Below are 24,466 nucleotides of genomic sequence, written 5' to 3'. Positions count from 1 at the left end.
GTTTAAACAAAAAAAGTGAAAATTATTTATTTAACTGTTTCTTTCAGAATATGATTGGTAAAATACATCAGCCATTTTTTGTGAAAAAATCCTCTTTGTGGTTTCTGTGCAGATAAACCAAACATGCTCAGGTGAACCAATGAACACAAGCAGACTGAAATGGGAAGTAGAGGCTGAGGCGTGTGTTCTTTCAGAGTTCCCTAAACAAGTGCTCTTGAAGTGCACACATAGCAGCACCCAGCACTGCATCAGGGTTGGAAAAAATTGTGTTGTGACTTACATTTCTGTGTTTGGTGTGTTCTGAGCTCACATCCCAACATGCAATACAGTAACTCACAGCTGCTCCCTCCCTTTCCTTTTCGCCCACTCCGCATCTCCTCCGAAGCCAAAGGAAGGAGAAAATTCTTCTTTGCCTGGATCAGGGACTTCTGGTCCTGCTGTCAACAAGAGAGGTGATGGGGTGATGGGATGGGAAAGTCACAACAAGAGGATGTGAGAGCAGGAGCAGAGCGATGCAGCAGCTCCTTGTGAAACCCATCAGGAGACACATCATGGCAGACCCAGCAGCCCAGGAACCTGGGAGCACCCTCCAGACCCTCATCCCACAGAGCAGGAAAGACAGGGCTGGGCACAACCCTGCAGAGGAGTGAGAGGTTCTCATGCACCCATTCAGACTGCAGAAGCACTGACAGGCCTTAAAGTATGTGGACTTTATTCTGGAATTTACTGAAGACAAGCAACTGCCCAGAAAGCATTGATCAAAACAGGTCACTTGGCTCCTCAGCCTGGTTCTTCAGCCACAAGGTGGTCAAATGCTGGAACAGGCTCCCCAGGGAAGTGGTCACAACACCAAGCCTGACAGCATTCAAGAAGACTTTGGACAATGCTCTCAGGAACATGGGGTGATGATTCTTGGGGTTGTCCTGTGCCAGGCCAGGAGCTGGAATTGCTGGTTGTGTGGGTCCTTTCCAACTCAGGACATTCATGGCTGATGGAGAAAGAAAAATTGGGGGGTTTGGAGATTTTTGGGGGTTTTTAAATATGTTGCTATTGGATATCACATGTCTTGGCCTTGAACTCCTTACCTCAGGCTTCCACTCTAAGTGGCTCTTTCAGGCAAGCTCCCAGAAAAAGGAAAGCTCATTTCTCAGATAACATGCATGACACACTCATTGCAAACTACCCCATTTCATACCATAACCCCCTTAGTGCAAGACATTAAGGCAGGGACAGGCAATCCAGTCCAAGATTTATTCTGCTCTAATCAGCTCAGGCTTTGAGAATCTCCTTGTGGATTTGAGCCTGTGTTCAGTAGCTCATTGACTGCTGTTTTAATACTGAAGCTTTCCAACCCAGCTGCAGTAATTACCCCCACGGAGAATGAGGAATCTCAGTTATAAACTAGCTGGCAATCTTGCAAGAATATGTCTCCTAGAGGACTTCAGGATATTTCTCTCTGAAGTTAACCCTGTTAAATCATTCCTAAGCTGTCTTCAAGTAAAGAATGAACCCTCAGAATAACCCTTGCTTTGGTTTTAAATACTCTCTTTTCCCTTTGCAAGTCAGCTGATCTTCAGAGCCTTCAAATCTATCAAAGCTCTTTCAGTTAAATAATCCCTATTTCTCCTGAAATGGTGCAAACATTCAGCAGGAAAGCTTAGGAAATACATTAAAAGCTGGGAGAGTCTAAGTCACAGCTTAACACAGCTTGTGCAGAGAATATATCCAGTTCTACTCAGCCAGACAGGATACTTTCACTCAGTTTATATCAGAGGAGTTTTTTTGCTGAGCAAACATTACATCAAAGCCTTGGCCAGCAGATCCAAATTCAGCTCTTGGTGTTCATGTTCAGCTGAACTTTGTGCAGGTCTGAGTAGAAAAGGCACTGAGCTGTGGAGCTTCTCTGCTTCACCTGCATAAATCCATTGTGGCTCAGAAGTGGCTGTGACCCATTAGCTGACAACCTCAGAGTAACTATGGAGAAGTGTGGTGCCTAAAGAGCAAGCACCCAGGGGGCTAAAGCCATGATAATGCTAAAACTAATACCCTTCTTGTCCCTCAGAGGGGAAAAGAGTTGGGTGAGGACACAAACCTGTGATGATCTGAGTGCTGCAGTCCCAGAGGCAGCTCTGCTCAGGTGAGCACTGGAACCTCCCTGGCTAGCAAGAGGTGATGCCCCCCAAACCCACGTTGTGCTTTCTCTGCAGAAGCAGAGCTCCTGGAGGCAGACCCTACTCAGAAATATTCACCTGGCCAACTTGCTGAGGAGATGCAGGTCATAAAAGGCAGCTAGTGCAGGTAGTCCTTCTGCAGTGATACATACCAATGACCTTATAAAGCCTTTTTTGCTTTGAACAAGTAACTGAAATTAAAACTGTGTGTCACCTAATCCCCTTGTTGGGTCTTTGCATCTATAAACTTGACTGGGCTGGGAAGGCCTCTCAGCACTCTTGGCAGCCTTCACCTGGAGACAATGGGGACTCCAGAGATACCCAGTGAAAGGGAGGCTGCACAGCAGAGGGTTTCATCACCACAGACCCCCATTAAGAAAGAGCTGGAGATAAAATGGCTTCTTACTGCCTTTAAATCCAGTCATGGTGAGTCTGAGCATTGATGTTTTCAGATTACCATACAAAGAAACAGAAGCAATTTTAAATTGCTCTTTTCATATTTCTCTGTGTGAAAAAAAGAAAGGATCTTTCAAAACATATAATTTAGTCACTGCTAGGGCAAATTCACTAATATTTAGGCCAGGTAATTTTACTGTGTAACAGGGAGGTAATCTTATTGTCTTTCCCTATACACTTTCTCAAGCTCAGTCCCACAGCATCCTCCACAGCTGCCCTCTCTGAATTTGGGCACTCTTGTATAAACTTGTTTGGGTTTCCCACTGATGGACTCCATAGGGAGCCAAGGATGGGTGAGCAAGCAACTGGGGCATTAGCAGCACTTGCAGGGCAGCTGAAGGATGAGGGCCCTCAGGGCCACCCATGCTTCTCACAGACCAAATTCAGACCTGTCAGGAAGTCTGGAGGCTTTTCCAAAGCAACAGAACTTATCAAACTGCAGAGAAGTGGTTGATAGAAAAACTTCCTGAAAGACAATTAAACTCGTGCTTTGTGGGGTGTCCAGCAGCAGTTATCAAAGCTCTGTAGCAGGCAGTGCTGCTGGGACTGAACTAGGGAGATAAGTCACCAAATCAGCCCCTGTTAATTATCTTGGCCCTGCAGTCATTCTTTGCCAAAGTCAGGAAGGTTTAATTCAACGTGCCAAAAACCCTTTCTATGTCAAACAACATCTATCCTGACCTGAAGGGATGACATTTTGATTTTGAATTAAAAATAATAATAAAAAAGATTCATATACACAAAGCAAAATACCTTCTGTATGAATTGAGCAGTTCCTAAGAGACATCTTGGAGCAGCAAAGGAGCTGGGCAAACTTTAATTAGGGAATTCTTCAGAGACTAGAGCTTTGCTTTAGTTGCTGGCTGCCTCCTGAGGAGAGAAAACACTACAGAAATGAAATATGACCTTGCACCCTTGTGGCAGAGCATTTCCAGTTCTTTCCCTTGCCCATGTGAGTTACCCTTCTTTGTGTAAGGAGTTGCATTTCATGGTCATCTGCATGACAGTGACATTGCTGCACTCTTTTACCTGGCACACACCACCTGGAAGCTCTAACCCAACTACTAATTTTTCCCTAAGATTTGAAGGATTTAACTGACATATAGCACTTGCTCATGGCATTAGAAAATCCGTGTAAGCCAGAGTTTTGAGACAAGGCCCTGCATCCTCTCCCTGTCACTCGTGTGCTTTGCAGCCACTGCTGCAGGGCACGTCCTCCCAGAGCATCTGGAGAAGGATGTCACCCAGGCAGCCCCTGCCCAGGCAGAGTTCCCCCCATCAATGCAGCCTGGTCCTGCCTGTCCCCTGGCAGGGCAGACCTGGGACCAATGTACCCAGCCCTGAGGAACAGCTCAGTGTGGAGAGAAATTCCCATCAGCCCATCTCCCCCAGCCTTCCTCCTAATACAGTAACTTCCAGCAATCTGATGGGGGGGTTTATGCCCTGGCAGGGCAGACCTGGGACCAATGTACCCAGCCCTGAGGAACAGCTCAGTGGGGAGAGAAATTCCCATCAGCCCATCTCCCCCAGCCTTCCTCCTAATACAGTAACTTCCAGCAATCTGACGGGGGGGGGTTTATGCCTTTTTTTTTTTTTACTTATTGAATCATCTTGACTAAAATAATTAAAGGGAAAAAGCATTCCCCAAATAAAAATATCAACATCTGAGCTTTCCTACTTTAATCTGCACTCCTCTGACAGCTGAAACCCTCCCACTAGCACCGTGCCAGTGATTTCGTTACCTGAGTAGCTGATTATAGAGTAATTACAACCTTCCCTGCGCTGATGATTTTTTCTGTTTGTTTCGATTTCAACTTCCACAAATGGTGGGAAGTCCCTTTTTTGTTCCTGCCTTACTCTGCTGTGGTCTGTACGTTCCCAATCCCGGATTTTTCCCCCCCGCCCTGGTGAAGGGAGGGCTGGGTAACACTTAGGTGTAATTCCTGCCCCCGTCCCGTGTAATTTGGTCCTGAATGAGTCAATGTTCCTGCAATTCCAGGGAGCAGCTGTCTCCCGTCTGGATGGCGGCACCGTGATACCGTTACCTGCTTGTCTCCCGGAGGTAGAAGCAGTGCTGGCAAGCCCCTGCCCATCGCTGTTTATGTGCAGGGAGTTAATACCCCAGCATTACAGTGCCCCTTGGTGAAACTATAATTAGGCAACGGTTTTATTTTACTGCCTGCGAACACTCCCTGACAGCACAGCCACTGGGTGCTTTCCAGACTGCTACAGTTTCAGGTCCCAACCTGAAATTCTCATTTAGAGGAGGACTTTTACTGCAGCTAATCCCACGAGTACCTCACCAAGGCCCTGAATTGCGTGGGGGTGCTGGGCTGGGCAGGGCTGGCAGAGGGCAGGGTGAGCCTCTGCTCTGTGCTGTGTGCTGGCAGCACAGAGCCCTGGAGGGGCACGGTGATGCTGCTGGGCTGAACGGGCAGGGCAGGGGCTGCAGTGCCCAGCAGCAGGGCTCTGAGCAGGCTGCTGGCCCTGGGAGCCAGAAGGCTGCTGGTGGGTGTTGATATGGGCACGGCAGCTCCACGAGAGGAGAGGCTGAACAGCAATGCTCTTTTTGTCAGGAGAGCTATTTTAAACCATCTGCTTTGTGGGTAGCCCTTTTGGCTCCCGAGTCTGTCTGAGGCAGAGGTGTAGAACATGTTGGAAAGCAGAACATCAGGGCAGCACTGCAGGAGGACAAAGACAGTCTGTCTGCTGAAGCACAGGCTTGCACAGGACTGAGAGGCACACACACACTTGCCCATCTGGGACTGAGGGAACAAATATACTAAAAGCTTCCCTGGTTACCTGAGAGCTCCTGTTATTAAGGCATTTATTTGGAGTTTTTCTTCTCTTTCCAGCACCAGATACCCATCTTGTTCCACAATCTCCATGCGAATCACAGAAACATGCATGGCCCAGGAGGACATCAGCTCACAAGGACCTAATAAAACAAAACCTTCTTCAAACCACTGCTTTTAGGACTACTCCGATGATAGGCAAAGGAGCAGAGTACAAGCGACTAGGGCAAGGATTTATTGGCAAGAAGAGTCACTAAATCATTTGTCTACAGTGACAGGGAAGCAGAAAGCCAAGAACAAGGCAGGGACAGACTTGGAACTGCAGGCAGCCCTGTGGTCACAAGGGTTTCCTGGCCTTGTTGAAGCACCTCTGCCTCCTTAGTGACACTCATGTCATCAGCTGGGCACCTACCAGCCCCTGGCCAGGGCCTGGAAGTCTCTCATGGCAGGGAACAAGGGCGAGGAAGTTTGGGGGGAAGGGCAGAACTGAGCCCTTGAGTGCTGGATGGCTGCTGTGCCACAGCAGTGCCCGAGGAGCCCATACCCTTCTCCCAGGGGATGCCCACACTGTGGGACCTCTGTTTCTCATGGCACAGCAGGCACAGTAAGCCCTGGCACTGTAAGCCCTGGCACACATGGCAGGGGGGCTGGAACTAGATGATCCTTAAAGTCCCTTCCCAAAGCATTCCACAGTTCTGTTGCAGCCCAGCCTCAGACACATTGAGCGATTAGAGAGTGTCCAAAGGAGGGCAGCAAGGATGGTGCAGGGCCTTGAGGGAGTGCCTGAGGGGTGCCTGAGTTCACTTGGTTTGCTCAGTTTGGAGGAGACTGAGCAGAGACCTCACTGCAGCTACAACATCTTTGTGAGGGGAAGAGGAGGGGCAGGCACTGATCTCCGTGGTGACCAGTGACAGGACCATGGGAATGGCCTGAAGTTGTGTCAGGGAAGGTTTAGGTTGGATATCAGGAAAAGGTTGTCACCCAGAGGGTGGCTGGGCACTGGAACAGGCTCTCCAGGGAAGTGGTCACAGCACCAAACCTGACAGAGTTTAAGGAGCTTTTGGACAATGCTCTCAGGCACAAGGTGTGACTCTTAGGGCTGTCCTGTGCAGGGCCAGGAACTGGACTCGATGATTGTTGTGGATTCCTTATAACTCAGCTTATTCTGTGATTCTGTGACCTCACGGCAAGCCAATTCCCAGCTTTCAAAACCCTGTCAGACTGTATTTCCTTCACACATTCACTCAGCAGTGACTTACATTTCTGACATATGGACCACATGCTTGGCTGTCCCAATAAAGTATGTCTGTGCCTTCCCATCTTCAGCAGAAACTGCAGGCATTTCCAGTGCACGGCAGAGCTGCAGCAACTTCTGCCTAAACTAACATTTCATTTCCTTGCTACAGCTCACTTCTATTGTCATCACTTTCATGCCTCAAATTAACTTGCATCTGTTTCATGTTTGAAGTTTGTAACACTTGCCCACTTTGGCTACAGTAGTTTATAACCCAACACTAAACATATGTTTATGTTTACTGCACACTAGCTCTGAAGCCTTTGACTTAGGATTGTATCAGTTCATTATACCACTAATGGAGAACCTCTGAGACAGGGATGAAGCTTAAATGGCAATAAACTGGGGAATCATTTGGGGGTGGTAGAAGAGAGGTGGCCAGTGAGGACACGCCTGCCCTGACATCCAGAAATGCTGAGCTCTTGCCACCCACCCTGTAACCACTGGGATTTTTAGCACCTCCAAACATGAAACCACAACAGCTTTCAGCAAAACTGTCATCTGGGTCTTAAAGAAAAGATTAAAATTGTTTTCCATCGTTGTTCCAGAGGCCTTCAGCACATCCCACCTACCTGTAATCTAAGTGCCCATTGTCTTTGCAACAGGGCTAATGAGACCTTCAAAAGGATTTCAGAAGGCCAGGAGGGAGAAGGGGCTGTATAATGTACTATATTACAATAGCACATTGCATAGTGCTACTTAACAGCTGCCCTAGCTGTTAGGTGACAGGCTGGGGCTCCGGCACCAGCTGAGGTGAATTTTAAGGTCCAGTTGGCCATTCAGACCAGTTTTACACCTATTAGCACCAGTGAAGCTTCTTCTGTTTTCCATCAGACATGGCAATGATGCCAAGATCAGGGTGAAGTAAGCACACTGCCTCTTCATAGCCAGAGCCATTAAGGTGGTGCTTAGACAAATGTGTTTATTTTTCATACAGATAACAGGATGCTCCTCAGAGTTAATAAGTATTTACTTTCCCTTGCATTGCTATTATCTCCCTCATTGAGAACTGTAATTAACATCATTGATCATTTGTGAAGTTTGCCTTCCAATCTTTTTTATTTTTTTGTGCTTTGGTGGACTGAAACTGCAATGTGCATTATGTCAATACAGGAAAAGTTATGTTTGATCTCTGCCTTTACGCTGGTCTGATCTACCTGGGAGCTGCTGTTCCTGTGACACACCACAATATTTTACACAGTACCTCCAATTTAAAAGGGACAACCATATATTTTCCATGCAACAAAAGTACCCTTGCTCATAACACTGTCACCAAACACTTGAATTAGCTGCTTCCACTTTGCTCATCGCTTCTTAATGGGGATGGACAGCCAGACCCTGAGGTTCTTCTTGGAACAATTTCTACCACCAAACCACAGAGCACATGGCCTACAAATACTGCTGAGGACCCAGAGGTGAAAGGAACTTCCCCTCACTCTCTCTGCACAGGAACCACTCTCAAGAAGTTGCTTCAGACAGGACAATTTCTTCAAGAATGTGATCCCCATCTGACAACTGAAAATGTCAAGAGTCTTCCTGTTATTGCCTGCACACAGTGAGGATTAAATAAAGCCATGAATTTAAGGACGTGCTCTCTCATAGAGCCTGAGATGCAGAAATGGGTGCTGTCTTGCTGGTCAATGCCACAAAACTGGTTTGCAGCAATAGATATCTGCCCAAGCATCTCCAGGGCTGCTATTCTTCCTGTTCAGGAGAAAGCAGCAGTTGACAGCCATCTATGGTCATTTGTTTTATTCAGACAGCAAGAGCTACACAAATACTAGATTAACAATAATAAAATTTGTGCAGTAAATTGGCCTGGAAAGTAAAATCTTCTGCACAGCTTTTATTTTTTTTTTCTGACTTCCATATACTCACATGAGTGTGAGCACACACTGGGAGGCACACTGTGAAGAACATCTGCTTTCCAAAGAGTCTCTGAGGAGAAAAGCCATCCCAGGCATGAGAGCCATTGCAGGACCCCAATATCCTGGAATTGTGGCTGGAAGGGTGTCAGCTCCCTCTACATCCCCCTGCAGAAAGGGCCATCATTGGAGTCCCGCCAAGCCAGTCATGGCATCACCTAATCAAGGACAATCCATCCCAAAGCCACTAAGCTTTGCTTCCCCTCTGTACCTGGCTGTATGTGCCTTACACCTGGGCTGCTTTCCAGTAAGAAGCAAGCTGGAAGAGAGTCACCCCAGTTTCTGTTACATCTACCTGCTATGCTTCCTAACCTATTAGAAATCAGGAATGGGAAAAACTTTTAATTTCTTTTGGTTTGCTTTTCTCTAATCTTGTTGGCTAAGAAATGCCCAGACTCTTCCCCAATTTGGCATAAATTCAATGCACCTATTCTCAAACCTTCAGAGCAGAGAAGAATCCATTAAGCTCATTTCCATTTTTTCTAGCAACAAATCAGTATATGGAGACATGAAAAAAAAGATTTTGAACTACTTTTTCCATTATCTAGTTCTCACTTCCTGCCATTTCCCGTTTGCCTAGCCTGGCTTCTTTATTCTCCTAGTGTCTAGCCCATAGCAATTATCTCAATATCTAGGAAAAAGCATTAGGTTTTAAGATCTCAGGCTCCCTTTTGACAAAGGCTTTGCAATCCAGAGACACTAAGGGGAGAGGATTAAACTTCCATCTGTTTGCCTTGAGGGGGCAAAGCAGAGAAATCAGAGAGAGGTTTTAAGAGATGCTTGTGTGATAACACTGCACACTCACTAGGCAGGGAAGTCTCAGGTAAGATGTATTTGCTTGGGAGTCATCCCAGTCACCAACTGGAACAGATTCTTAATAATCCACTTTATGAACAGCAGACTAGAAAGATTCCTTCAGGTGTCTTCCTCCAGAGTGTCTGATTGCCTCTCTAGACCTGTGCATCTGCAGCTGCACTTTTTTGGACAGCAGGGAGGAGGACATGGCTGGATCCTGCACTCTGCTGAAGCTGGAACAGAAACACCAGTGTGGCTACACACAGAGGGAGCAGAGAAATCCCACAGAGAAGCAATCCTGTCCCTTTCTAGGGGTGATCACCCCTGGCACAGGCAGGGCAGTAGGAGCAACACCTGCCCTGCAGCACCCCAATCCTGGGTCACTGTCCAAGGAGAGGGGGTGCAGGAGCCATCCTCCACCCTGAGCTGGCTCTGACCTTTCTGGGGACAAAGCTGAACGTGGCTGTGACTCAGCAGACTTCTCTCCCTCACCAGTGGCTGGTGACTAATTGTATTTAATCCCTTTCTTCATTCTTGTTTTGGGGAGAACAAACATAAACAGACTCAGCAGTAATTGTTGCTATGTCTCTACTGTTTCCTCCTCTGGCCGAGCAGGGGTTTTCCCACACACTCATAATTTTAGAGCATTTTAAGCACTTTTTCTTATTTTTAAGACATGGTGTGAACATTTCTTGACTGGTGGGAAAAGAAGGAAAGTTCAAAGATTAATTTCTGATTTTGTGCAGACTCTGGAGAAAAATTTTCTCTAACCTGTCTGCAGAAGTGGGCTGGTCTGCTCTGGACAGAAATTTTTGCCACAACACAAAGGAGATTGCTTACCAGGACCCTGGAGAAGTCCACATCAGCCCTGGAAAGTTCATTTGTAAGGATGCCTTCTCTAAGGACATGGCCCAGAAATATGGTGCCCATGGAAACAGGTGTCCTGTTTGATGATCTCTCCTGAGATGATCTCCATGGATCATCTCAAAGGCTGATCTGGAGAACTGTGGCTGCTGCCTGGGAAGTGCAACCTACAGACCCAGGGCTTCTCACACATGCTCGTGCCTATACAGGTGTCACTGCACATAGTGATCCTATATTTGGAATCCCATTCCCACACCCCGTATTTGGTGGGAATCTGTGGATTATGTCTGGAATGGACCTGAAAAGTTCTTGAGAGCTTCTTCTTCCTAGCTGGAGAACATATAGATTGGCTGGAGGAAGCAGGGAGAAGAGCAAAGAATGAGTGTGTGGTCAGCTGGACAGGGCACTCCACTCAGGTTCTGTTGGATATGTTGCTCATTATACAAAAATATTTAACAATTATAAAATAATTTATTTACCACTGATATAAAAATTAATTACATAATCCTCATCCTCAGCCAGAAGACTAAGATGATTTTATTTATAAATTTTATAAACACGCATTTTTCTGTATTTTAGAATATGTTTAACCCAAAGCTCACCAAATCAGACGCTTTCCTGAGAGACAGGAGACCTTTGGTCCAGCTTTCACTTACACAATACCCAGAGGACTGTTCAGGGACAGCAATGGCAGTGACAGTGACGTGCCCCTGCAAGGCAATCTGACCCAGGCTGGCCCCAAGCACAGACTGCCAGCCTTTGCAGCCGCAGTTAGGTGTTAAATTCAAGGTGTGGGGTTATCTCTGTGCTCTCTCTGCAAGCTGGCCTGTTGAAGGAGCAGATCTCTTGCTGCCAGACACCCGCCAGTGCTGTGCACCAGCAGCTCCCACCACTGCTGGCTCTGGTGGAGGATCTGCCCCCTCTGGGAGTTGGGAGCCTTGGGGATGATGATGATGATGCCTGGTGCAGTGCCCATGAAACAGCACCACGAGGCCCAAACTCAGCTGGTCCACATGCTGTGTGATACAGCATCAGCAAAGGGCTGTATGCAATTGGCTTCAACCCCATGTGCTTCCTCATGCTGGCTGCTTCCTCATGCATCCATCTTCTGCAGCCATCCCAGCAGATGTCTGCCCAGAGCAGTCATCCACAGGCTGCAGCAAAAACCTCCATATGCCATGGGAGCACTGAAGGCTAAAAGCCAACTCATCCATGTTGTATTACAGTACCAGGAAAAAGTTCATCTGCTGGTGTTTCTGTTAATTTTCAATAGCATACATGGGTATTTTCAGGGGAGAAAATAGGTTTTTGCATGCTCTGATCTTCCCTTTTTTCCAAATTCTTCCACCTTGGTCCAGGCAAAAATTCCCAGTGACTTTTTCTTTCTGTACTCCACTGTCCTGTTCTGAAACCCCATATTTCACTGCTGTTCAACTATGACAGACTTTTAGAAAGCTGTTGGCAAAACACTAGCAAGGAAAAATGGATTTAGTACCTATGAGTGCAGGTGGGGAACTGAGGAAAATGTCTGGCTGTGGAAGAAACCTGTGAAATGAGATACTCAAGTGAAGACTATAAATTACCCCTGTATATTGCATTTCTGATTCATTTTCACTCAATTATATATGTAGCAGATCCCTGTAATGTTGCTGTTGGATGTTTTTATCCACTGTGACAAAAAAAACACTGACAGCATCCCCAGATATGATCAAGTAGATACCAGTCCATCTGTCCTGCAGCAGCACTTTGCTCAGGAGCAGACAAATCCCAATACTGGCAACTACATACTTACAAATTTCTCATATGTCATGAAATACTCTGGAAATTATTTGTGAGCAAACAGTTCCCAGGATATTTCATTACTCATTCATTACAAATTTGCAAATTGCTCACGAATGATCAAATATTAATGTGTAGCTAGGGTGCAGCCCCAGAGGGATGCACAGCTCTGATAAGGATTAGCCGTGTTCACCTGCTCGCTGCTGTGCTCAGCACTCCTGCAGACTCATCGATTGCCCCTGTGAAATGGCAGTGTCACTGAGTGCTGGCCATGCACTGAAGATTACTGGGGCACTATAAGCTGCTTGCTCAGACACTCCTAGGAGGAGTGGAAGGCTCCCCACGTGTGCAGAGCTCTGTACAAAGGGCTGCTGGAGCCCTGGGGCAGCGGCTGCGCTGGCTCCAGCACGTGTGCAGCCCCGAGGTGGAGCAGACTGTTTTTCTGATACCATGTACATAACACTCCACCCAAGCCTCCCTGTGTAAATAAGAAATAAAGTCAAATCATGTCAGTAAAGAGTGGATTACACTGGTCACTGGGAGTGCTTGTGTATGTTCAGCCATAACCTATGATAAGGTGCTTGCCATAAAATTCCTCCCGGAGCCTGCAGCTCTCCTGGGAGCTGCAAGATGCCAGCAGAACCACCAGAGTTTTGTGTCACACACTGGGGGCAGCAAGGGGGGCACTGAATAATGGGTCAGAGACCCAGAAGGCTGCACAAGTCCCTGGGGCCATGGGGGTTCCTCTCCCTTGCAGGAGAAAGGCAGGAGCGCCAATTGCCACCAGCAGATATAAGGAGACAAAGTTCAGTTCAAAGAGGTAAAGGGTGACAACCTTTCTACAGACAAAATTATCCTGCAGTCAGTAAAGCACAGCAGCAATCAGGACAGATAACAGAGCGAGTAATGAAGGCAGAGATTACAAAACTCCACAACCAATCCATCCCAAAGCAAAAAGCTGCTGTAAAGCAATTTTAACCCAGCCTATAAACACAATTAGAAACATTATGCTTTGGTACAAGATGTTTTTTAAAACAAAAACATATGGCAAGTTTCATTTGCATTATGATAAATGAATGTTTGAGCAGGTCCCAAATTTGGTGCATTTTTTACAAACAACAACAAAAGAAAAATTTATTTCTGTCATCTGTTGATGCAGAAAAAGAAAGTGTTTCCAGCTTCTGATATAAAAGCTTCACAAAAAAATCGATTACAAGAGTGTGGTTTGTACTTTTTATTTATGAAGGGGAAGACCCCCCAGGTTTGGGCCTGTCCCACCCTGAAAGCACACTGCTAGTCAGTGGAAGCTGGCACAGCCTGGCTCTGCCACCCACCCGGGAGCCAGCATGAGGGAACCATTCTGCTCTCTGCTCTCCCACTACCGAACAGTCGGGTGGAATTGGGTTGGAAGAAACATAATTGTGGCTGTCCCCTAGAGTCCCCCAGGGGAAAAAAAAATCAAATAAGGGAAAGGTTATTGTGGGCTGATAACAGCTAGGGAGGCTGGGAGCAGTACCTGTTGCCAGGGAGAGTTTGCTCCAGTGCAGGCAGGGCGCCCTGCACCTCCAGCCCTGTGAACAGAGCAGAGAAAGGCATCCAGGGGAGGGAGAGCCAGGGCAAGGACGTGAGATGAAGAGCTGCAGAGAGATTGCAGCCAGCCAGACTGGGACCCAGATGGTCAGGGGGGAGATTCAATAAGGAGGTTTTGTGAAAAAACCATTGCATGATTCATGTAATTAAAACCCTGACCATCACGCACTGTGTGGGACAGAGGGACATGATGGCTGAGACTGCAGATTTGGGCACTGGGTAGACTTAGAGAGCTGGTCTGTTGCAGGCTTAGCACTCCCATGATTTCTTGTGTGCAAAAGCATAAACGGTTTTAGGTGATGGAAACCTCCTGACACCACCTGAAGAAAGGGGCAGCTGCAGCCTAGGACAAGGCTCCAGAGCCAGGCGAGATGCTGCCCTGACAAATACATCCACACTAATTTGGCCCCTAGATTGTGTTCAGCATGGACTTTTGCTCCCCCATCACTGGCCACAGCCAGGGCAGCCAGGTCACTGCTAGATGGCCACCAGTGCTGTGACTGTGACTGAACACTGGCATTAACTCTCAATTCCCTCCATGCTTTAGCCAAGCAAATGCCATGGCCAGGAGAGACCCCCCCAGAGCCTGCTGCAGCTCGTCAAGAATGAGCCCACTGTGAGAGCAGGTACCCAGTGTGGAGCTCAGAAAAACCCCCTGGGACCGGAATGAATTATGCACAGCCTTAAGCATTTGCAGGATAGAGGCCTCAGCTCACTGGGTTAAAATACCAGAACAATATAAAACACCTCTACCTCTGGAACCCACTGCACTTCATAAAAATGCCTGGGACCCTGCTGGAGCTAAGCCATTGTCGATAGCCATAAAAAATTGGTTCATAAATCTTCTTCCACTGATGAAATAGCTGCTTCACAGCCAGAACTCAACAAATTGAGCATTTCAAAGCAACCTGCTTGACACAAGCCCTGATTTGCACACCAATACAAGCATCCCCAGCCTGGGCAGGACCCTGAGCCTGTTCTGTTCCTCCCTCCCCATTGTCACTACCAAGTGCCAGGAGATTTAGTGCATCAATATTTTCCTCCCGAGCTACAAGAAGGGGATTTACATCTGCAACCCGCAGCCCTTTGGAGTAAAAAATCCCAAAAGCAGAGACTAGCCTGGCACTCAGCAGCCACACTGGCTACACCACTGCCACTGCCAGGGTGACAGTCCCCTGCCCCCCAGAGCCTCTCCCAGACAGATGCTAGTTCATCATAGTGCCTACTTTAGTTTATCATAGTGTCTACCAGGTGACAAGGGGACTGAAACAATACATTTCACTCAAACAATAGATTTTCCCAACTGCACAGCCGTTGATATATTTAAGTAGCGTGATAACTAGAAAAAGGAAAATACTCTAACATTTCGGTTTTTATAAAAAAAAACTTATTTAAAAATTGAGTCACCCTATATTCATGCCAGTGTGGGTTTTTATGAAGTCAGGGCTAACTTGTTCTCTTCCTTTCTGCCCACAGGGAAAAGAGCAGGGCTCAGCTGGGAGGAAGGACCTGCTTCCAAGGCAGAAATATTTATTCAGTGAAAACTTGCATTTAAATATTGATGTTTCAACAGAACTTACTATTTGCTTAACCAAATGCTATAGATTTGCCTAGACAATCACAATGGGGAAATTTTTGGCCCTTTTAGCAACACTGAATGATTTAGAAACAGTGATGAGCTAATCCTAAATTTTTCAAATCCGTGTGATTTGTGGCTCAGATTTCACGATAAATTGTTAGGATTTGGGTTTGCAAGACAGGTGTTTGGCATTTCTAACTCCCGGCTCCCTTTAGGAGACATCAAACCAAGCATTAAACTCCTGCGGTCTTGAAAGTTCAAGTCAAGGTGGTTTTTGTTTTGCTTTTCCCCCTGAAGGTCAGTTCAGGATTGAATCCTTTTGTCAAGGTTGGCTGGAGAGCAGAAGGCTCTGTTAATCTGCAGGCACTGCGGCTCCCTCCTGGCTTCCTTCCCTTGCAGTTTGTTTTACTTCAGGATTCACCCCCTGGGATTGTAAAGGCTGCAGATGAGGGTTAGAGGTGAAACAAAGAAAATGAGGTTGGGTGTTTATTTAGAGGGAGACAGAATTCATAATGTTGGAGACACTGGGCCACTCCCAAGAGATAATCGTAATTTACCAGCACCTCTCCACCACTTGTTTTCCCCCAGAAATAAAACACAGTGACAGATCCAAAATACTACTTCCCCAAGTCGCTCCTAGAACCAAAACAAGGAAGAGATTTTTTTTTCTGCAAAGTGACCAGACACTGGAACAATACAAATATGCTTCCAGTGATCTCCATGTGGGAAAGTACCTGAAAAAAGAAACAAAGGCAACGTTGCCGCCTTCAGAGACTTAATTTTTTTATTCACTCAGATTGTGCCTGATGTTTCTTTCTTGGTAGATTGCCTTCTTATCGCTCCTCTTTTTCCATGAGAAGGCCAAATTTTACTTTCATTTATTCACTGTGGAACGCCACTGACTGGTAGCTAAGGCACATCCCATCTCACACAGGCAGCCTGGTGATATATTTTCCCTTCTTCATACCTTGTTTTAATTATCACAAGAGCAGCAAGAGAAGGTGCAGATGCATCCATTACACCTAAGAAAAAACCCTGCTCTTTTCCCAGGCTTTTTTTGGTGTTTGGCCTCTAGGGCATCATCCATTTGCAATGAGATCCCGAGATTTACAACAGAGCAAGTGGTTGTACAACAAAAACTGGATTCCGGGGTCCTGATAAGAGAAGACAAGCGTCCTGCGACCAGAGCCTGGCCAGTCCCCCCACCGCTAATCGGGCTGAATCAGCTGCGTCAGGGGTTTTGTGCTTAACACACACCGGGGTGAAAAATGAGAGTCGCGCTCGGCGCCGGCAGCGCAGCCCCAGCGCTCTGCTACCAGAAGTGGCTGCTTACTTTCAAGCTCTCCGCACAGCCTGTAATCACTCAGTATTGAAACCAGATTTACAAGCTCTTTAGAGGAGAAGTTTGTGATTTCCAAAGCAGACGCATTTGGTATTTCAGAAAAAGGTCAAGCCCCCTGTGGAGTAAGGGGTTTTTAATAGAATCAGTTCAGCAGGAGTTAAGAGGAGACATACCAACCCAGCGGCTCGCAAAGCCAGGAGCGGCAGAGACACAAGAAAAGCTACAGCCATTATTGTTTTGAGGAAAAAATCAGAGAAAGAGAGAGGCACGGGGTATGCCAAACTAAATCTTGGACATTTGATTTCATTTATTCCAATCTAAGAGACTTTCTCAGTTGGAAATACAGGGCTGTCCTTTCGCTCCCAGGCTTGCAGGGGTTTCAAAGAAAGGAGGGCTTGTTATTGTCTGCAGGGGAAACCTGAGAGTGCTTAGCACAATGGCAAATCCAGGCTCTTAACTCAGATGCATTTAAATGGATAGCCTTCGATTGCTGTCTCACCTCTTCAGCCTCCAGCCCCTGGCCAGGCTCTTCGGCTGTTAATACTTGCTGCCTGCCTCACTAGGCTGGGTGGAGTGGCGGTCTAGGACTGCTTTGTTTCATGCTGGTACAGCACCCAGCAGCCGGGGAGCCCAGGGAACATCACTAAGGCCCCCCTCCCCTTGTCACAGGAGTTTCCAAACAGTGCTGGAGCCTGCAGGCTATACACACAGCCACTGCAGAAATACCGGCGATGTCTCCGGCTGCTGCTGGTTCCAGCGCCCTTTGGACTCTGCGCTCATGGTTTCAGTGAAAAATTTGGGGCTCATTCCATAACTCACATAGCTGCTGCCAGACAGACACCAGAGCTCATAACACAATTTCCTGAGTATAAAGGCTTAAAAATTAATTGGAAATCCAGATTTCATACTGTCCCGGTTTTGGCTGGGATAGAGTTAATTTTCCTCTTAGAAGAAAGCTTTTAAAAGACTCATAGCCCAGAAACTCCTAGGCCATATCAGCTACCACACTAAAGTGCCACAGCAGGTAACAGAACCCCAGGAGATGGCAGCTGCTAACCCCAGCCCAGCGCTCTGTGGCCCTGCTGCCATGACTGCAGGGGATGGCAAACAAGGTCTTCTTTAAAACATCTCCACAGCAAGGGGCCAATTAGAGCATCCTGGTCTTACTAGCCTTTTAATGGCAAGCATAAACAGGCCCTTATGTATTCAAATCAGCAGCAAATGAGTAGTGAAGGTCACAGGATGCTTAAATGACTATACAACATGCTCCCTCTGATTGCTGGAGAAGGCACTTAAAAGGTTTAGCCATTAGATTTTCTGACTTGTCTAGTCACAGTAACTAGTGGTGCAGCTACAGACGGTATTTCAGGTTTGTCTCTTTCAGCATCAAGTTCCCAGTCAGCCATTCCCAAAAAAATACACTTGGCAGAGCAGGCGACTGCCCTAGATTTTCAGATCAGTGCAAAGGAAGGGCAGAGCTCTTATAGGAAAGCAGCACTTTGAAAGGTCAGCCAGAAGACCACAGGCCAGATTCCAAGAGAAGTTGTGGCCACGTAATTTCTTAAACTTCAGCAGCACAAAGAGGTAGAAATCAGATGGAATTCTCTGCCTTAAAAGCAACTCTCCAGGCACGCTGAAATAGGAAAAAAGGTCAGCAGCTTGAGGTACACAGATGAAACTAATCCTTCTGAACTGCACTTTAATATTGCAAACATGGGCACAGTGGGACCTTGGCATTCCCAAGGCTCTCACTGCTCTTGGCCCACGTGAGTGTTTAACTGTAGAGGTAAATTTGCAGTTTCAGTACCCCTGTTTGCACAGGCAAGTGACCACCTTATCTCCATCAAGAACCCTACCACATCGCTTAAGTGCACTTTCAGGAACACGAGCCTGTGCCTTGGAGGGGCACCTTCCCTTTCTTCCATCCCTCTGCATTTCAGCCTGCACATCCCAAAGCACGGTAGCACAGCAAACAGCACCCGGGATCAGAGCATTGCTGCAGGGCTGTTGTACCCCGTGCCTGCCATCCCCTTCTCACTGCTGCCAACAGCAGCACCTCAACTTCACAGCCAGAGCAGGAGGCAGAAGCATTTCTAAGGCTTCTTAAAACACAGATGAATACTAGACTCGTGCCAGGTTTTGTCTTCTGAAGCAGCATTTTGGATGCTTCTTTCACCATGATGTGGCTTCAGCCTTTCAAGTAAGTATACTTTAATTACTGCAAAGTCTAATATAACAAGATAAATAAATACAATAAATTCCTTAAATAATCCAGAGGTTGTTTGTTTTCAGCAACCAAGCATTGAATAAATGAAATTATGAAGTGCTGCCAACTAGCAGAAGGAGTAAGAAGCAACTAAGTGCACAAATATTGGCCAGGAAGAAAAGCCACCTATGCAAGAACAGCATAAAGAAGGAGCCAAAGATTAAAGTACAGTGTTGTTTCTTCAGTCCCACACAATGATACTTAGTTACATGATAGAAGGGCAAGGCAGATGCTTTCCATTGTGCCCAGAGGGGTCTATAAACAGGGAAAAAAAAAAAAACCAACAAACCTAATAGGTAGTGCGGTTTTGGGGTTTCCCTCTCCTCCCAAAAAGAAGTTGGGGTGTAAAAGGTACAAAAGGAAAACAGATCATAGAAACAAGAATTGTGAGACAAGGGAGGAAAACCAGCTGTAAAGAACTGAGTCACTTTCTGATACATTTTACACAGAGGAAGTCTTTCTTCATTAACAGAGGAAGAAAAAGTTAGCACACAAAGCTTTGGAAGAACTCACTGAGGTTATGAACAAAATGTAACAGCCAAGAACCAAGTATGTGGGTTCATTGCTACTAAGTATAAAACAAAGCTGCCACCTTCGTTCTCAAATAAGCACCTAAAGTCCTTTGCAGAGTAGGAATAGAGACTGCTTTCAGATTCTAATTGTTATGCATGGCATTACCATGTACACCTTGATTTGTTTTCTAATGTCATCCACAAGAAAACCCATTTTCCAAAACAGAAATCACAAGCAAGTTTCAGAGAAAATATATATATTTTAAAAAATCTTTACAATAAGTCAGGAAACATAGGAGCTTGCATACAGTTTATTATAATAACTCAGTTCTCAGCTCCCTACAGTTCAGATAACCCTGGTGACAGTGTTTACAACTTCTAACTTTTGCTTTCACAACTCTGAAGCAAACAATACATTTGAGTGTATTTTACTCTGTGCAAATAAGACAACTTTTGGAATCCTTCAGAAGAAATATCCAAGATTCTGTTTGCAGAGGTCCTTTGTTTCTCAAAGATGATTTGTGAGAGTTTTTGTTTTAAGATAAAGTGCTCCTGTCCAGCAGAACCCAAAGGCCTTCAAGAGTTCAGAGAGTAAGTTTAGCTCAGATTAAAAAATAATTGGTCATACAAATTCCAGCTTCCCATGTCCGCTGTACATTCCCCAGTGGACTAGTGAAAGAATTTTATCATTGCTGAGGTCTGAATGTCTCATTTTATCACAGGTCATGCAGCAGTTCTCGTGACCAGTCACAGGCACCATGCATTCCAAGTCCAATTTTGCCACCTGCCCTTTTTTCGAATGATGTCCATGAAAACTGTAGTGCAAACGAGAGAGCATTTGCTGTCGCTGATCTTGCAGTCTCTTGTTTTCACTCCTGAGCATTCTCAAGGCCAGCATGATAAGGAGCACCAAGATTAGCCCACCAGCTATTGGAACAGCAATTACAGCTGCCCTGAACCATAACTCTTTTGAAGAAGTCAATTCTTGCACCTTGGTGATGAGATTCCTGCTGCTGTCGTGTTGATATCTGCTCCCTTGTCCTGCAAAGGGGAAAGATGTGAAGCTTATTTCAGGATTTATATACACACTGATTTACATATAAGCAACTCCCTTAAACCCCACACTGACAAGTTTAAGGAGCAACTGCTACACACTGCAGTATTTACAGAAAATACAGAATACCCCTGTAAAGAAAAAAAAAATAGTTTCTAAGACATAGAATTTCTTATCCCAATAGCCAGTTTAACTAGGAACACCACTGCCACTGACTCTTAGACATGTCTAGATGGCAAGAGAAGCTTCCAATATTAATGCAGACAAAAAAGCTAATTGGCTGACATGTTCTCCTGCATCCAGCCACCCTCTTCTCCCTCTGGTGTCTCTACTTACATTAACAACTAAATCAATAACAGCAGATGCACAGGGTTTTGACTGTAGCTGGCCTGATGGCCAGAAGAGGGGTTTCACTGAAGCTTTTTGCCCTACCTGAAGCATCGCCCCTGGAAGGAGACAAAACATCATGTAGTCCTCTGTAATTGCACATATCTTCATGACAGCATTCCAGCGTGGACACGGTGGTGGTGCCAGAGTGGTTTTGTGCTTGTTTGGCTTGGCAGACCTCAGCTGTGCTTGCTATAGAGTCCAAGCAGCCATGAGTGAGTGGGGAATGTGTGTTCTGAGGATCAAGCAGTCTGGAGAAGCAGGCACTAAGCTCAGATTTGCACATATAGCCAGTTGCAACACAGTGTGCAGCATCACAGTAGCATCTGATTTCACCTAAAAAACAAAAATTGTGCAAGAAAGGTAAGAATTTGGTCCTCTGAGGACACCTCACCATGTATCCTTATTACCCACACTCATCACACAAACTCGGTGCCAGGCTTGAGATACTTCTTTAGGCTGTAGATGCACAAGGGCTGGGGCTGCCCCCTTCCCATCAGTGTACAGCGCCTACCTCCTGAAACCTTAATCCTTGCAAAAGCCTTGGGGCACTTGCTTTAATGACTAGTGCTCTAGTCCTTTGAATTAAAACAAGAGCATTTCACTAAAACGGGGACTGGGGAGGGCTTGGCGGGGGAAGGTCACAGTGGCTTTTTTACCCCAAGGTAAATAACTAACAAGCCCATTTTACAGCTACTTCCACTCGCTGTCAGCAGTTGCACTTAACCACATTTAAAGTGAAATACCAGTTCTAAAACGAACCCACACCTTCAGTCCTAGAAGAAATTCACATTTATGTTTTTTAACCATTTCTCCAGGAACAGCTTTCTATTTTTATAAAAGCAACATTTCTTTTAATTGCACATAAGCACACAACAAAAACATTAGGCTTAAATAGTTATGTGACAAATGAAAAACTCGGAACTGCTGAATTGTTTATTGCCTCTCAATACTACCCCAAAATTTAAAGGGTTTAACTAACACCTTATAAAGCTATTACCTAGAACCATTACCATCTAAGTCTCTCTGTCAGGAAGGTTTTACTGTGTGAAACTGAGCAACTATTTCCAATTTCTACAGAAAGAGAAAATCTTTAACTAGTTCTTCATGCAAAAAGACTCTTTGATCAATATTACAGAACAAAAAAGTTCCAGTTTATAATTATTCTGCTCACCAGAGACAATGACTCTCAAATCAAATGTGAAGTTTTTAATGGAGTGAAACTGCAAGGCTAAAGGCTCCCCCTTGCCTCTCCCCATTTTCAAATGCAATCCAACATGCAGTAGAAATGAGGAAACACTTAAGACTGAAAATCCTCTACCAGCTCTATGAAAAATATCAGGAAACCTCAAAAATTTCTGAAGGAAGCGATAAAAAAGTTCCCTTCATAAAATTCTTCATTTTCTGCTCTCCAAACTGCTCTGGTATGAATTAAACATGTCCTGTGCTGCAGCAAAAACTTACTCTTTCTAGGCAAGCTGCAACTCAAACATAATTCAACGTGCCATGGAGCCAAGGTTTAGAAGGAAGCCAGATTTTGGAGATATCTTTGGAAGAATGGACTTAAAACTACTTCTGGTGTGCCTACTGTACTTGCCACCAGAGTAGCACCAAGGCTTTCAAAGTTGACTGAATAGTCAGATGCCTTCCTCCTATAGTCTGTACTTAAAAAAAAAAAAAATCAATCTACAGGCTTTCCTGCTGCCACCCCTTCTTATGATGTTACCTACCACCTATAGCTAAAAACCAAAACTGTTCTGCAAGATGTTAAAAAAGTAATCCCAAACAAGTTAGCTTCCCCTCGTCGGGCTACCTTAATGCTTTCCCCGAAATGCTACTGGCAGGCTCCAGGCCTTGAAGTTCCCGCTGCTCTTTAATAACTCTGCTTAATAGAAGCCAAATGATGGAGTGTCTCACTGTCTCCAGTCCAATTCCCTTGGGGTTTCAGACCAAGTAACCTAATTTTTCACGAATTCACACTCACTGTCATCCAGCATGTTACAGAAAAAAAGACTCAATCATTTTCTAAGCATTCTGTATGAGGTCTCCCCCCTACCCTGCTGAAAACATAGTCTTCATAATTTTTGCGCTGTTAAATTTAATATGCAAACATGGCACGGTACCAGAGCTGACAGTTCTTTCATGAGTTTCAGCACAGTATGTGAATAAAGAGAAACAATACACATGCTTTCAACTGCTTATACAATCACATTCAAAAATCTACATTTTATTGCCTTGAGACAATCTCGCAAACAAAATCTGACAGGCTAGTCATCAGGTTAATTCAACTGCTTTTTAATTAAAGCCACGTTTTCAGTGAAACAAAATGGACTTTGTATTACTGTATTTCTGTCAATTCATAAAGTTTCTTCCTGTGCTATGCAAAAGGCCAGAAAGGGTATTTAGTATTTTGAAACAGTGAACAATGCCCTTCTGTTCCCTCCTCTTTCTTGTTACTGTATGTAGCTATTAAAGAAAAATGTCTGCTTTTAGTCAAGATGGCTACAGGAGAGACTGCAGGCTTCTCTTAAAGCTTTTGAAGTCAACAGCAGCCAGAAGTCTGTGATCCCCTAATTATATCATTATCAGGCACATAGTTTCAGTATCTGCGACTTCACATCACTCAGTCACTCCCTGTTCTGCCCGCTTTGATGGGGCCAGCAGGCTCCCCCCTGCACGCTGCAAGGCTGTTATTTAGGGTTAATTACAGCCTTCCTTCCAAAATAAATAAATACCGTCGCACATCACCACCACGCTAACTTATCCTTCACCCTCCTCCCCGGAGCCCGACGATTACCGGCAGCCAGCGGGTCGCCTGTGCCCCCGAGGGCGCTCCCCGGGCGGCCGGACCGCAGACCACAGCCCCCGGAGCCCCCACAGACCCCAGAGCCCAGAGCCCACAGAGACCCCGGAGCCCACAGAGCCCCCGGCGGGCAGGTACAGCCCCGGGCGAGGCTGCCCCGCCGGACACCGCGGGGCCGTGACTGCCCGGCACCGGCGGCCAGGTGTGAGGGGAGGGACAGCGGGGCGGGAGGCACAGGCCCCGCGGCTCCCCCTCCAACACCCGCGTCCCGAGACGGCGCCGGGCGCGGCTGCCCGCGGGCTGCCCTCAGGCACCCGCTCCCTCGGGCACCCCTCAGGCACCCGCGCCCTCGGGCACCCGCTCCCTCGGGCACCCCTCAGGCACCCGCGCCCTCGGGCACGGCCCCGCCGACCACGAGCCCCGCCGCTGCCCCTCACCTCTGGTGAGCAGGACGGCCATGGCGCACAGCTCCAGTTGCAGCCAGATGAAGATGTAGCTGGAATGGCGATCCATTTACCCGGCGCCGCTCGCCACAGCCCGCAGCGCAGGCACGGCCGAGACGCCGTCGCCCGCCCGCCCCTGCCCCGCCGGAGCGCCGAAGAGCCGCTCGCCCGCGGGCAGAGCCGTGGTGCGGCCACCGCTGCGGCGGCGGGCCAGGAGGACGGCCGCGGCTCTCCGCCCTTCCCTCGCAGCTCCGCCGCGGCCGCAGGAGAGCACCGGGAGCGGCGGCCGTGCCCGGCGGGCGCTCTCACTGACACGGCGGCGCCGGCGCCCGCCCCGTAAATACGGCCGGCGCCGGGTGCGCCTGGGCCACGCCCCGCTGCCCCGCCCCGCCTCCCCATTGGCCGCGCCTG

At 46.7% G+C, this 24,466-nt stretch overlaps 1 protein-coding gene and 1 long non-coding RNA gene across 3 annotated transcripts; both read right to left on the bottom strand.

The window, feature by feature from the left end:
• Positions 1 to 710: 710 nt before the first annotated feature.
• Positions 711 to 12,408, bottom strand: LOC120504141. 2 transcript variants are annotated; one of them, XR_005627954.1, is made up of 3 exons: positions 12,273 to 12,408; positions 5,430 to 5,565; positions 711 to 988 (listed from the first exon to the last, which is right to left on the bottom strand). It is a non-coding gene; the product is annotated as an uncharacterized LOC120504141 (long non-coding RNA). The 2 variants fall into 2 exon arrangements; XR_005627957.1 differs by lacking the exon at positions 711 to 988 and adding an exon at positions 3,451 to 3,497.
• A 7,200-nt stretch (positions 12,409 to 19,608) lies between these two features.
• On the bottom strand, positions 19,609 to 24,379 carry BAMBI (BMP and activin membrane bound inhibitor). The gene is made up of 3 exons (XM_039713234.1): positions 24,050 to 24,379; positions 20,855 to 21,145; positions 19,609 to 20,409 (listed from the first exon to the last, which is right to left on the bottom strand). The coding sequence occupies exons 1-3, from the start codon at positions 24,123 to 24,125 to the stop codon at positions 19,991 to 19,993; spliced, it is 786 nt and encodes a 261-aa protein (XP_039569168.1). The 5' UTR covers positions 24,126 to 24,379; the 3' UTR covers positions 19,609 to 19,990.
• Between the last annotated feature and the right edge of the window lie 87 nt (positions 24,380 to 24,466).

Source organism: Passer montanus, unplaced genomic scaffold (genome assembly GCF_014805655.1).
Source record: "Passer montanus isolate IOZ18808 unplaced genomic scaffold, ASM1480565v1 scaffold10, whole genome shotgun sequence".
Classification (NCBI taxonomy): domain Eukaryota; kingdom Metazoa; phylum Chordata; class Aves; order Passeriformes; family Passeridae; genus Passer; species Passer montanus.
This window is presented reverse-complemented; position numbering and strand designations above follow the sequence as displayed.